Source organism: Haliaeetus leucocephalus, unplaced genomic scaffold (genome assembly GCF_000737465.1).
Source record: "Haliaeetus leucocephalus isolate CR32 unplaced genomic scaffold, Haliaeetus_leucocephalus-4.0 Scaffold473, whole genome shotgun sequence".
In the NCBI taxonomy this organism is placed as follows: domain Eukaryota; kingdom Metazoa; phylum Chordata; class Aves; order Accipitriformes; family Accipitridae; genus Haliaeetus; species Haliaeetus leucocephalus.
This window is the reverse complement of record NW_010972909.1, coordinates 655,363-670,397: the sequence shown is the minus strand read 5'-3', so window position 1 is coordinate 670,397 and position 15,035 is coordinate 655,363. Positions and strand designations below refer to the sequence as shown.

Here is a 15,035-nt window from a genome sequence, read left to right as displayed (position 1 = left end):
CATTTTTGAAAACCTTTCACAACTTTAATGAATTAATTTCTTTCATGTGCTAGAAGAAGAATATTGTTTTAACAGTGTGGCAGTGTATCTCGTTCAATAGAGTGCCTGTTTTGGGGAGCCACGTTAACTCATGTCCTTTTGTCCTGTGGCGTTATGTGTCTTGCCTGTCCTCAGCTGGAGAGACGCTCCCAAGAAATACCGTAATGTTGCTTGGCACACAAGCTTATCATCAAGGTCTGATTTTACAAAGTAAAATCACACTTTGGAGATTGGAGAAAAAATACGCATCTTTGCCAACAAGTAGTTACTTGTGTACTCCTGTCAGAAATGTTGTTCCTGAAACTTGTAATTAAAAGTTTTATGAAAGCAAAGGAGTAAAATGCAGGAAGACTGTGGGTCCAATTTTCCATTAACAGTGTAGATGAGAATCTGGGAGGAGCAGATGTTATTCACTAAAGAAAAGATACTAAAATATGTCAAGGAAAATATGAGTTAATTCAAATTCTGTCCCCAGCTTGGTTCCTCACAGGGGTAAGGATGGGATCTGGTGATCTCATCATGGGAAATAAGTTGTTTATGATTTGTTAAGCCAGAACACTCTTCCCCAAGTCAAGCTAGTTGGCTTTTTCCAGTAGGGTTAATGTTGGCTGAGATGGTGGTATGAAAACCAAGGCAGATGATCCATTTGCTTGTTCAGACAAGATGGAAGTGCTTGTGGGCAGAAATGGGATTTAGTTATGTGTCAGGAGTGTGGACTTCTACCGCACTTCCACTGCAGAAGATAAAATTGGCCAGCCGCATAGCTGTCATTGTACCTGCATGCGATGAATACCCTATGGCACCTACCCAAAAAGAATGATCTTTTGGCAGAACATCCTTGTCGGAGTGTAGGATGAATGTGAGGGATGGGAGGGGGCGAGGAGGCATCCATTAAGGGAAGCAGACTGGGGCGGCTGCTGCCTGCGGAGGTGTGAGCATGATGCTGAAGATGCTGCTGCTGTTACACGGATGGACTTTAGATAGTAATGTAAATTTGTGAATAAGTAGGCAAGTAGTTAACTTGCATGGTCCTGAATTCACTTCAGAGAAATTGGTTAAGGGAAGATGGGAATAAACAGTTTTAAAACCCTATTGAAATGAATGGAGCTGGCTGATTATTGTCAAAAAGACCAAGTCACCCTGCACAGACCAGTGGAGACCACCTACATCTAAAAAAAGCGTTGTCTCAAAGTGTTAGTTCCAGCTGCTTTAATGTTTTCCCTGTTATCTATTTAGGCCAATGTTCAGTTGATTCTGGTGATTCATAACTTAGTATTTCACAATATGTGATTACTCAACCCATGCTCTTCTGCCTCCCATCTCGCCCCGAGACAAAAGGCTGTTTGTGGTTCTGCTTTTGCTGATGGAGCAATATTGCTGGGGAAATCCAGCAAAAGCAGTTCACTAGTCTACGGACTCTTCAAAGTCTCAGACTCAACCTTTAATTCGGATGCAGCCAGTGTCTTCATCAAAAACCTATGTCACTTAGAGAATGCCTTAAGCCTGCACCAAGTCTAGAGGCATTCCTTTGCTCCCGAAAGACAAGGGTGTTGGCAGAACCCACTCTTCTGTCCCTGCTCATCACTGCAAGTGTCAGACTAGGTTTTGCTTTGAAAATGAGAGCGATAGATGTAGCATCAAGAAGCAAGAAGTTAATCTTCAAGCTTCCTTCACAGCAACAATTCTGAATTATGTGCTTCCTGGTAAGTACCTCCACAGTTGACCTGCCCAGCATGTAAGGATATCAGGACAGGTGATCGTTCACAGTAGTCATTTCTGACTTCATTGTAAAGGTAGGGAAACACTTCTTCCGTAAACTGCCAAAGTAATTAAATTTGGTATATGATTTACCGTTTTCTCTTCAGTGTTAGGAATTTGCTTTTTACTATGGAGAAACCATCTGCAAGTTTTCCCTGGAGCTGCAGTCAACAGCATTACCGTTTGTGGGTAAGAAGACTGCCCCGAGAGCCCACCAGTTCAGGTAGGGCTCCAAAACTAGCATTGACCAACAGACAAAAAATTTTGTACTGTATTATGTTATCTATGATATAAGGTAGTAAGCCACGGTCACAGACTTTTTACTTAGGTACTGCCTGAGCAGGCAAATTCTATTTATATCTTTGAAGCCTCTGCAAACTTCCAGAGATGATCCATTTCTGCACTACCTCGTGGTAAAGGTTATGATGTTCCTAATGGTAATGCCCACTAAACTGATGATTAGGAATATTTATTGTACTGCTTATTCAGGATGCTCAGATGCAAATAAAAATTTCTGAAGGAGTATGATGCCTTAGGAAAATGAGCAGCATACTACCATAACAGAAACTTGGATACGTATATCGATGACTACTTCAAACAATGTAAATTCTTTTTATACCTCTTTACTCCTCTTGTGCAGCCTTTGGTTTTTGTGTGCCGCTCCTCCTGTATGTCATGCAGGTCGGTCAGTGACGGGTGCTCAGACAGTCACATACTGTAACTTGTGCAGTAGTGCAGAGGTTTGTAATCCAGCTGTCATCTACAGAATATCCAAAGACGTTTGTTGCTCTTCTCCACCTAAACTTTAGTTGTCTTACCTGTCTTATGACCTTTCTACAAAGCAAACATTTTACCAAAGAAAGCTCTTTACCAAACGTTGAGTCTGAACTCACTCACAGCTTCAAATGTCGTGTCATATGTAAGGCTGCGTTAGTCAAAATTACTTGGCTGGCTGTTACTCTTCATTTGGCTTTCGGTTTTGTCTTTAGCAGGAGATCGATTACAGCAGGTAACCTGTCTGTCGATGTATTGTTTGGATCATGATTAAAGTTTACTTCTCACCTTCGCTATGTTTGTGGCCGATGACATGTACATAGCCTTTAGCTTATACTTGATGTGCGTTTCAGATGAATCGGTTCCGACTTCTGTATGACTTGGTTGCTATAACTGGTCTGCTCTGTTAGGAAAGAGGCTGATTTTGATGAATGCAGACTGTTCTTGGAGTGTTGCATTTTCTTAGTTTGGGTGTCGAGGATGTGCTGTCTTCTGCACTGTTACTTTTGCCCCTTCCTGTTGTTCAAGTGGTAAAATCTTTGGTGATTAGCAAAGCATTAAGCATTTGATGTCCCAGATTGCCCCTGCCTGAAATGAATAATAAGCTTGTTTCTGCTCTCAAGAACTGTTACTTTGCTTTCTTTTCTTTACGGCTGATGAAAACTAAGGAGACTCTGTAAGTGGTGTTGGCCGTCTTTTTAAGAAGGAACTGGATGTCCAGAAATGTGGAATAATGCCAACATCCCAAGTGCATGAAGTTGTTTTTTGGGGTGTGTTTTTTGTTTTTGTTGTGGTTTTTTTTTTAAAGAAAAAGTACTGGGCAATTTAAGTAGAAATGTGGTGCTCTTGATAGCAACTGCATCCTTAAAACTGCAACATAAGCTCTTGGTTTTCCCAATCATTGTAACTGGGGGGATGTCTAGATAATCTTTGCTAACCAATAGTTGTATCCTCATGCAAGAAGTAGCTCCCATTTGTGGACCTAAAGTGGATAGCTCCAGACCTATAAAGAGAATTAAGGTAGGGCTGAACAGCATGGCAGTGGCCAACAGCAGAAAGTACAGTTGGATGGCAGGTGCTTGTGGTCTCAGCAGTTCCCAGTGCATTGGAAGGATGATCTACACTTGTCATAACAAGTCTGTCTTGATCTTATTCTCTGCTCCCCCCCCCATTTGCCAGACTGTCACAAGCCACTGAAGAGAACAATCACTTTGTGGCCTGGCTTTAGGATAGCGCTTTTAGGCTAGATCTAGAAATATGTTCTACATATGTCATCCGGCAAACACAGATTACTTTTGCTCTTAAATCTTTTTAATATTGCAAGTGGAAGGATTTTTAGAGGTCGATCTCTACAGTCATTCTCTTAGCATGCAAGAACTAGTTTTTCTCTCTCTGGCCAAAGGCAGCCCTGGCTCCTGCCTCCGAGCTCGTTCAGCTCACTGACCTTGAAGAAGAAGAAAGCATTTTTGCTGAACTGGCTCTTAGCGATGTGACGGGTTTGAAAGCCAGCCTGAGGAAGGGGCAGGGGAAGACATTGCTTCTTTTAGCAGCAGTAAGGCTGGGCGCAGGATTTTCTAGGCAGGAGTTCACCTGGAAGCAACTTGATTGTAAAGTTCATTTTATTAATACAGTGTTATACAGTCAAAGTGAAAGGGATACACACGAGACAATTAATCTTCCATTCATTTATTCACATTTTCCATGGATTTTTGTACACTTCCTCAATGTATTAGAACTAATGAAAACATTGTTACATGACAAGTTATGTGAAACTTAAGTATCCACTGAAAAATTCAGAGCAGTTTGAAATCTATTAACAATTAACAAATTGTCACATTCAGCATTTTCATTGGATTTATGCTAGCTCATGCCACTTTGAATTGTTTAATGTGAGTTAACTTCTGCACACAGGCACCAGCTACAAAATTTTAGCAAATGCAAATAAGTTAAGGCATCAGAAAGTAAGTCTTTTAAGGACATTTTAAATGTTACAGTGCTGCAAAGGGAGCTGAATGGAAGTTCTTAACAGTAAAGCGTACCTCCTAATTGGTTTATGTTCTACATGTTCATTTGAACTGTAAATTTCATTTACGTTTTCACATCCATCAACCAAAAGGGATTATAGGAACACCTGGTGTGCTCCCAAATAGATAATTTTAAGAACATTACAAAAAAACCCCCCTGCATATAGCCATTTAATATTTCAAAATAAAATTCAAACCAACTGTAATAATCTCCCTCACAGATGATTCTGATAGTTAAAAGCAGCAGACATCTTGATTTTCTATTTTGGGGAGGTGAGAGGGAAAGGAAAGATTTCTACGCAGCCAAAACTTCAAAATCACAGCAGAAGGAAGAATGCATGATCCATTAAGACACTCCAACACCTATGTACAGCTGAAAAAGTGAAAGCATTAACTCAAATTAGGGAGGAAACTTGCATCTTTAATATCAGGTATCTGATATCCAGCTGCTAAAACATATTAAGTATCTACCAAGATACAGGAATGCCTCACTAAGTTGGAATTCTGATCAAAATTCCTTCCTTGAATAGCATGTACCACTTTGTAACAAAGGCATTAGTATATTGATTTCTATGTTCTCCACTAACTTTTGCTTTTAACTCATTTTAGGCCTTTATTTCTATGTAAGAATCTCTGGCTTTTTACAGTATTTATGTACTTTACTATTTCTTAACTAGAAACTGAAGCATTTATCAAAAATTTGTTTTTATAACAGTACTAGAGAAGGGTTGTGCTTTATAACTGAACACCAAGTGAAAAGTACACAGCTTCCTTTTCCTGCTTCATGGTCCAGATAATTGCAGGGTCACTATCAATGATATTGATTAAAATCTCTAATTTGCAGTAAAATTCTTCCCTATTCTTTTAGTGGCAACTTTCCCAGTGTAAAATGTTTAAAATCTTGTGTTTATGCATATATTTGACATACTAATTAACACAAGATTCAAATTATATACCTTCTCCTAGCTTTACTGATAAATACGTACATTGCTAAAGAATTAAGGTGTCTCATCTCAAATAGTCTTTACCACGGCTAATAGAAGGTATTACTTGTTACCATAGATATTGTAAAGTTTAATTTTTCCAACCCAATTTATTGTTCTTCTACTTATTTTTCCATACACTCTGTGCTCACCCTCAGAATGTCCACCCTTGAAAACATGACAGAGATGCACTAGCCATTATTCAGTTTGCCAGCTTCAGAATTGGGCCAAATACGTGTGTGCAAAACCCCAAGACCGCCTCACTTCAGAGGCAAATCAGAAGGATGCACGGGATGTTCAGTTTGTCTCACTTGTTCAAGTTAGTTGGTCCGCACTTCAGTGGATGAAGAAACAGTTACATAGCCATGAGCTTTCGGAAGTAAACCAAACAGAAACCTGAGACCACTGATAAATCTGTATGGAGCTGCTCTTCAAGTGGGATGCATAATAAATTGCTTACCACACCCAGCACTCCAGCCTCAAAATCTTTCTGCATGGTGATGTGTTTAAGACACTACAGTCAGAAGACAAATGCAAAATTAACTGAGCCCTTGGACGTTAAAACCTGAGCCTGTAATAAACTTTTCAGGCAATGTTCTGCTTTTCATTCATATGCAATTAATATGCATGCCTTCAGCTTTTGGCCTCCAATTTAGGTATTGGCAAGACTTTTTTTAAAAAAGCACATTATTTTGAGGAAAGTAATGTCACTTACTTTTAAGTACTGAGCCAAATGAAAAAAAAAAGGCACCACTTCATATTTCAAATATTATTTGAAATATAATCTGAGCTCCCTTTACACTTGAGTGTCAGAAATGCAATTCCTGTGACCTCAGTGTAGCTGAAATGTAAGCGAAGGCCTTTGTTTTTGAACTTTGGTCAAGAGGGCTATAAATCCTATAAAGTTTTTCCTCCATTTAGTTAAGAGGGGGAAAAAAAGGCCATAACCTGGATTGTACAGTGATTTAGGACTAAAGGCAGGCATTTGCCCCCATCCTCCCCAGCCCCGTCCCCGCAAGCAGTGGGGAGCAGGTAAGATGTGCTGCATCTAATCAAATGGTGCTACTCCTTTTTCCCCACCCACAGGATGCCACTACTGTGGATTTCCAGGCCCCCTGTGAGAACTGCATCATGCTGCATTTTTAAAGAATAGGATTTTTTCCTCTGTGTTGCATTAGCCAGAGGCAGGTTGGCATGCTTCTTCCATCTGCCTGGAGCTGGTCAGTGTGACAGATCCAAGAGCAGTTCAAGTCTAATATTAACATCTAGCTCTTGGGTAGTTCCCAGAGCTGAAAGTGAAGCAGAAAAACAACTATTAGGGAAGGAGTTTCCAGCAAACAAGATTTGAAAAAGGATTAAATAACCAAACACAGTCTTGATAAATTTGAGATGGAAACTGAGAACAGGGTGATGTTCTGATCCACAAATTATTGCCACACAGTTCATTTTAACACAGCTGAAAACTAAGTTGTAAGTTAACCCAGTGCTCCCTACTTGCAACAGAAAGCTTGTCCCTAAAGCTGCAAACTACTGCTTAATGTAATGCAGTAAAGCACTGTAGTTTTAGCACATGGGAAAAATAATTACTGATACACATTTATGCATGTATTTCCTGGTAATGGCCAGAGGCAATATAAAGATCTATAAAAATCCTGAAATTTGTTTGTGAAAAGAGAATCTTCAGAAAAGTACTAGAAGCAAGACGAGTACAACAACATTTACACCTCTGCCTCTGCTGGGTTTCAGTTTTAGCCCAAAGGACTAGGGAAGAATACCTCGGAGGGACTGTTAATGGAAGTGCAACTGCAACCCTTTGCTTCTGACTTGTCAGAAGTCAGCAAACGCCAGCTGTGGTTGTGGTCCAAGATGAACAGTCTTCCAGTTGTCTGCTTGTACTATTGCACATCATTAGCTTGTTGCTACAGTAAGAACAGAACTGACAGTTCTTCTCTAAGAAACACTACTGTCAACAAGACTACGCAAGCAAATTTTCTTTTAAATATCTGGAGATGCTGTCTCCGAGTCCCAAAAGCACACAAGTCTGTTAAGAATTAAAACACAGTATAATATACACACTGTCGTTCTTGGGGTGCACTGATGTCACCAAGTTTGAAAAATTAAGTCTCACCAGAATATGACAGACCAATTAAAATTAAAAATCTGGAGTCCAGAAACAGTTTCAACAGTTAAACTTCAACATCCTCCCTTCTCAACACAGGAGGTTGTTGCATTGCACGGCAGTCTGTGAGGAAGCTCTGGTACCATATTTTTGTACTGATATCAGTCCATTCGGTCAACTCAATCGGTGTTAAAAACGTACGCTTTAATTTAAATCAATGTGCTTTATCCAGAAGAGGTCCTGCATTTAGATACTGAAAAATGAGGGAGCACAGTCCAAGACTTGTGTTCTATTAAAGCTTTTATTAGCTAGTTTAGCTTTTCCTCACAGAATTTTTCCAGAATTCCTGTAACAGTTCTTAATATCAGAATAAAGAGTTAAGTGTTCAAGTGAAATTATGGAAGAAAAAAAGAGCAGCAGCAGTTTGGCAATAATTCCTCAAATCAATGACTGCAACTTATTTAGGCCTCCTTTTTCTCCAGTAAGATTTTGTGCAACTCATCTGCATCCTCACTTGTTTTCACCCTTATTAACATAGTGACAGGAACAGCTGGATTCTTCTCATCAATCGGTGGATTAGGAACACAAACTATAAGAACATTGTTTTTTCCGGTTCTTGTACATGGCATCTTAGGTGGAATTAGAACATTCAACAGTATGTTTCCTGCGTACGAGGAGGAAAAAAAAATTACAATTAGCAATTTTTCAGCTTTTACTGCAATACAGATGTTAGTATATTTACTAAATAGGGATTTAAGTTTGTATTCAGAAGGAAGGCAATTCACAAATGTCATATATACTTGTCTTATTCTTCCCTAAGCATCTGCCCATGGCCACTGTTGTCACAGATTTCTTTCCTCATTAGGAACGAGGAAATCTCTGGAAAGACTGTGTCCTCCTTTTTTAAAGGGAGGAGTCTGAAGAATATCAAATGATAGTAGGGACACGCAGGAAAAAGGGAAGGGGACAAGGGAGAAGCAGCAAATGAGGAATCCCATCAGAGTGCTTAGTTTATGCTTATGCAAGTTACTCATTCTGACCATCAAGCACAGTTCATAAGCAGAAGCAAAAAGTTAGCTTTAACACACATACAGACATGTTAATCTAAAATTGGACAAACTATGGTAGAATAAGTACTTTGTATCCTCACATCATACAACACATCTGATGTGGTCTACCACCAGGTTACTAACAGCAGCTCTATGTCAACTTGTTAAATTACATAGTGAGTTTGAGAGCTTCAGTATTAGTGGTCTATTAAAACAGTTGCAAACAAACTCAAATCTGCTTCCACAGAAGATGCACACATTTTGTAAACCTGGTAAATAGTTCAGAACACGGTAGTAGTATTTAGGGAAAAGTCAGTCTTCGCCTTCCTTTCCAGTTCAGTTTTTCAACACAGTGAGATTTTAGGAAAGGATTATAGCACTGTGTGAAGATAGCAAAAAGGAAAGTGTGCATCATTATGACTGCAGCAGCTTCTAGAAAGCAATGCTTGGAAACACCAAGCCGAAATGTCTTAGTGTATGAGCTGAAGAAAAAGGAAAGATTTCCTAATACATCACCTCAGATGAAGGTAGAGGGAATGTAAATCAACATCATGAAAATTAGCATCAGCTGAGTGAAAATCAAGACTTGTATTAAAGACTAGGTAACTTGGAGAAATCAAGTTTTCATCTACTCTATTTAACACATTCAAATCCCCAAGGAAATGCTGAAAGCACTGCCAACTCTGCCATACATCTGCCTTCAGTTTTATTGCTAAGAACTGCCCTTTATCTGGCAAACCTTGTCTCCACTGAAAGAAGTTGATGATTTAGAAGTGACTAACACAGGAGTTGCAATCTCACCGGGTATTTGAAAACTGCCCCTAATGGGCCTGCAGAGACTTGATATACACTCACTAGAGTGCACTATAAACTGAAAGTGAGGTGAGATTTACCAATAGCCTACAGTGCAGCATGGCTTTAGTTCTCAGGTCTTCTATAAGCACAATATTTACTCTTGTTTTATGGAAGTTGTCAAGTGCATGTGAACCCCACATGCAAGTTTCTTGAAATTGGGTACTGAAGCATAGCAAAGTTTCTCAACAATGAGTATCGAAACATTGATTTGCACAGTTTGAGCATGTAAACACTCTTCAGCCAGAATGTTACACCTTAAGAACTTCAATACATCAATTCCCCTTAATTTCTTAAAAGCAAAGAAATGGTTAGGTTTTTTTCTCTTTAATTAGCTGTGTTAACGTTCATCTCAAGATATTCCGAGGGAACTATCACACTACAGGTTACTCCAATTCTGTAGTCAACCCACCATTTGTGATCCAACTGAAGTTAGCTAAAACACCATTCAACAGCTGGACTTCAGCATGCATTTTAAGAGTAATGCATACAGCAAAATCCTGCGTGCCTGATCTATAGAATGATCCCCTTTACCCCCAAGTACAAGGGATGTCTGCCTACATGGCCAACTATTTACATATTCAGGATGAATTGCAGAGAAATGGCAGCTGGCCTGCATTTTAGCACAAAATTTGTTCCTCTTCATTCATCACACCTGATACATGTATACTTCACTGTGGATCTTAAGCCACACTTCAAATTAAAAAAAGGGGTGAGGGGGAATGAATACCCAAACATACACCACAACTTTTTTACTTCCTTGCACTGCTTCATGTGCACTATTTTGTAATGCTCATTAGAGGCATCCTATTGCTTGTTCAATACTTGAATTTACTGAAAACAGTAGAAAGGTTTTCACTAATCGGGTCTGTTATGCTGTGTAACAAAAAAATCCTAGTGCTCAGCAGGGAATTTCACATCAGGACTTGCTACTAGAAGAAATTTACTTACCTAAATTGGTATCTGCTCGGACCAGGAGTTGAGTTTTTTCATTTCCTGCGGGTTTTAAGTGTAATGTTCCTACACCTTTTTCTTTAAATTCATTATCCTTTTTGTAGAACAGTTTGCACCTGTGCAAAAAAAAGCCTCGTTTGTGCAGTTGTGCAGAGATTAAAAAACAAGGATATCAAAGATATCTCCCAAATACACATCAACACACTGTGAGTCAGAGGTATATATGTATATGTAAGCCAATAGTTTAACAATAATCAGGAGTTAACATGATGTGAGTAGCATAAATCTTTCTTCTTCTTTACCTTGTTTCATGTGCTAACAGATAGTACATCCAGTTCAGAACAAGAAAGTTAATTCTTTCTTTCAGTATTGAAATAACAAATGTCACTTCTTTCACGGAAAAGTAAAATGCACAGTAACCTGTACTCAGGGTCTATAAGGAGTAGTAACTGTAAGCTACTGTTTAAAAACACTAATTACAAAACCATAAGAACTTGCTGTATCATTCTAAAGTTATAATAGGACTTTTATGTAAAATTTAAAAACATTTTTTAAGCAAAGCTCTAATAAACCTAATGCCATTCTTCATAAATTAGCATGGACCTTCTCTCAGATAAAGCAAATTACTTTTTGCAGAAGGACAAATTCTGTGCCAAGTGTTGAGCAGACATGCAATTACTTGGACTACTGAACATGCTTTGAAAAACTGCTTCTAGTAGAGCTAGTCTCATTTTGAACTTCAAAATACAACTTGTTCACTCCTTCATACAATAATCAGCATTTTCCAACCGAAGAGTCTTATTTTAGACTATGCAAATAGCTGAGCACCTAACTGATTTTTCAGAAGTACAGTATATTATTTCTGTGCTACAAGCCCTAGACAGAAACATCATCTTCATTTGTAAAAAACTGATCGGAAGTAGAATGCAAACTAGCTGTTAGTGTTGTGTCCAAGATACACAAGAATTTTAGTAAGATCTTACACATTTTTGTTCTGTATTTTATGAGTGGAACTTCATATTCAATATGGCTTCCTAACAAGCTGTATTAACTATGAAGTCCAAGAACATATACATCATTAATTATGCACTGCAGTGATGAACAGCAGCAATATGCAGGTATGAATTATTCTCCAAGTTATAATTCTATTCACTATTCCAAGTTAAAGTCACTTACTTCTTTGAGTAGAAAGCATCATCCTCTTTTATTTCATTAACAATGACTTTTGGTGGCTCTTCCTCCTCCTCTTCCCCTCCTTTAAATACAAAGTTTTAATATGTAATGAGTATATAATCTGGAAGGTAGTTTTAGCATTGTATTAGAACTAGCTTATGCATGCTGTATTTGACATATACATGTGTGGACTGTCAACGATTGCCAATACATGTTTAAGTCAATGTGGGCTCTGAAGCAGCTTCAGCTACAGAAAAAAGTCTTACTTTTTTTTTTTGTTCATCCACACCCCTTAAGCAACTTTATGCTCATCTTCAGTTTAAATGGGATGAAAATACCCAACCCCCACCAAACAATCAAACCCCCAAAATATAAAGCTTAACAAGTCTAACTTGAAGTCAAAACCCTCTGTAGGGGGAAAAAAAAGTTACAACAATTCAAAGAAGAGTCTCCACAAATGGGTACAAGTAAAGCATAATAAATACTTCAGCAGCCAGGTTTGATTTCGGGGAAGGGAATTAGTGGCAGGAATGACAGCCAAGAGACAGTGGCAGGATTATGCCTTTCTGGTCCCTCAGCTGCTAGGATTTCTAACAACTTACTGTATTCAGCTTCAGTAAATAGCAGAGTAAAACTGTCAGGTAGTATGTAACTTTATTGGCCTTACAGTCTATTACACAAGATGTATGAAATTGTTCTGTATCTTACACATTTTGCATCCCTTGATAAACCCATTGGGAAAAGCAGCAGGACTGAAATGTCCTGCAGGCTCAAAGATGAACACAGCAGTTGCTTTAAATTTCATCATTTCAAGTCTTGTATTCAGCTGGAGAATTATATTCTATTACAGGAAGTATAAATCTGACACAAATACATTGGTTTTGATAAGCATATACTTTTAGTGTTACTTAAAACAGTAGGCAAACCAGGTATTTCCAGGGAAGTGGTACAGTTTTGCACTTTCAAATTCAAGCACAATTATGATCTAGTTCAACTTAGTATTACTTCATCTTTGCAGTATTCTTAAGTAACATTCACAGCTTACCATTAAAATAATAATTTAAAATAGAATTTACCTTTATCATCGCTATTTCCACTTTCTGTCTGAGCTTCCAATACATTGGTGGATATTGCAGTGACAGACTTAGCCTGGTTTGCGTCTTTTCCAAACAAACCTGAATTTCCAGGAGAAAATGAGAAACTACTAAGCGTTCCTGAACCAAGGGAACCCAAAACAGAACTGTCAACACTCTTGCCAAAATTAAATGAGACAGTTGACGTAGCTCCTAAAGATGGATCTTTTTTTTCTGATGCAGCTTCAGGTTTTTTGTCCGAGGTATCCTCACTTTTGTTGTTGTTAAACAAAAATGTTGATCCTTGCTGTAGCTTTGAATTCCCAAATGTAGAAACTGACTGAGAGCCAGGTGTCTTGTTGCTTTCGTTTTCCGAGCCACTATCACTACTGCTTCCATGTTGCTGTTCAATATTTGCTAAATACTTCTCATAGTCTCTGAAGATTGGTGTCAGGTCACACAGTGGGTTTGTGTTTACATGCTTAACTATCCAGTCACGCACAGAACAGTTTAAAGCTGCTAACTGTTTGTGGTAAACACTAGAGCTACAAACTTTACTCTGAGCATAGCCAGATGAGGACGGTTGACTGCCACCATTAGCTTTTGGGCTTGCAGCCTTTTTCTCAGTAAATGCAGTAGTAGTGGGACCATTTGACATTGTGGATCCTATTAGAAGAAAAACAAGGTTTAGAACATTTTTCTTCCCAGAAAGCAGAGTTCTCATAAAAGCCTAACTAATGTTCTCCATATTTCTTTATGAAATCACTTATTCTTGCTCAGTTATGTACCTTCTCTTGGATGACAACACTGTGAACCATAGTGTGGTACAAGTAAACAGGCAATGCTGTAAGCAGAGAGCTAAGCTCACTAAATTTAGAAAAGTTAGTTAGTTCAGGGACAGGCAAAGTAGATGGACCACACAGTTGTATAAAAAAAGTCTAAAGAAATCTTGTACAGAATAACGTTAAAAGACTAGAAAGTTTTTTATTTCACCTAAACCCCCAAAATCTTAATTCAAGCTTTACCAAGCTATAACAGTTATTAAAACAAGATATTCAGTTATCTCTTGCTACTTGTGCTTTAAAAAACTCTGCATGCACTAGCCCATGATTTGCACATTTTTGAGTGGTTTCTGTATAAAAACTATAATAAGCAAATTAAGAAAATCATCATTAAATATTTACGTTTCTCCTAATTTAGTTAAGATCACTGAAATCTAAGTTACTCTAAACTTCAAACTCCACCATTTCTATTCTGTGGCATGCCGACTCAAACACTGTGGCATGGTTCACATTTCTGCATCTCTAACACAAAGGGATAGAACTGGTATTCTTCAGGGACTACCAAAGCATAAGACTAGAGTTAAACTTGCCAAAATATTTCAAGTGTCTTAAAATGCAGGTATAAATGTAACAGATAAAATCCTAGTAAGACTGTTTGTGATATAAGATGTACAGGGAAAAAAGTTAAGCCTGTAGCTATGTGGCATATATTTACCAAAAACTGCAAAAAATACAGAAACAAGACCTTAAAAAAAGAAAAAAAAAAATCACACAAAGAAGTTGCAGTCCTACTAAACGGACAGTTTCTGTTAGCTGCCTTTTTTTTTTTTTTTAATTAAATTCAGAGAATTGGGACAATTATTTAACTGGAACATGTTATCAGCTGTTTTATACTATTCAGAGTGTCTTATGCCAATGTCTTCCACTCCCATTTGTGCCTATAAAGCTTCTACCTCCAGTATTAGATCAAATATGAATTTAGTTTCCACCTCTTAAAACTGCATGCATTTGATAAGTTGTCCCTCCAGCAGTCTAAAACCTTTTTAAGAAATCTTACAAAGAGGAATAAAGTCTCAAAACCTTAAAACAGAACTAGAAGGTTTTCTGAATTTGTTTTTTCACTATTAAAATAACCCTACAGATTTTATGGCTGAATTTGTTCATAAATATGTATGTTTATTTAAAACTTACCAAATGCTGATTGTGTTTCAGAGGTGGTCTTTAAACTGCTGAAAGAAGGAGTGCTAGAGACACTACTGCTTCCATTAGACAGCCCTTCTAAAGGCTTTATTCCTGCACCATTACCAAATCCGCTGAAGCCACCTCCTCCTTTTCCAGAAGGCAATATAAAGCCTTTAAACCCTTTAAAAGCTCCTCCACTTTCAGACTGGGGAAAGAAGGGGGGGGGGGGGGGGGGGGGAAAGGAAAAAAACACACAACGTAAACGGAAACACA

The 15,035-nt window shown here is 38.2% G+C and overlaps 1 protein-coding gene across 2 annotated transcripts in view; it reads right to left on the bottom strand.

The window, feature by feature from the left end:
• Positions 1-4,251: 4,251 nt before the first annotated feature.
• The window catches only part of NUP50 (nucleoporin 50kDa), a 16,586-nt gene continuing 5,802 nt past the window's right edge, over positions 4,252-15,035 (bottom strand). The window contains exons 4-9 of one of the 2 annotated variants that reach the window (XR_774859.1): positions 14,772-14,967; positions 12,802-13,464; positions 11,729-11,807; positions 10,550-10,668; positions 7,354-8,361; positions 4,252-6,867 (exon numbers count right to left, since the gene is read on the bottom strand). Coding sequence is in view for 1 of the 2 variants with exons in the window: in XM_010575275.1 (XP_010573577.1) it covers positions 8,159-8,361; positions 10,550-10,668; positions 11,729-11,807; positions 12,802-13,464; positions 14,772-14,967 (1,260 nt within the window). In the remaining variant the exon portion in view is untranslated. Of the gene's footprint in view, positions 8,362-10,549; positions 10,669-11,728; positions 11,808-12,801; positions 13,465-14,771; positions 14,968-15,035 lie in introns of both variants that reach the window. The other variant, XM_010575275.1, reaches the window with a different exon arrangement.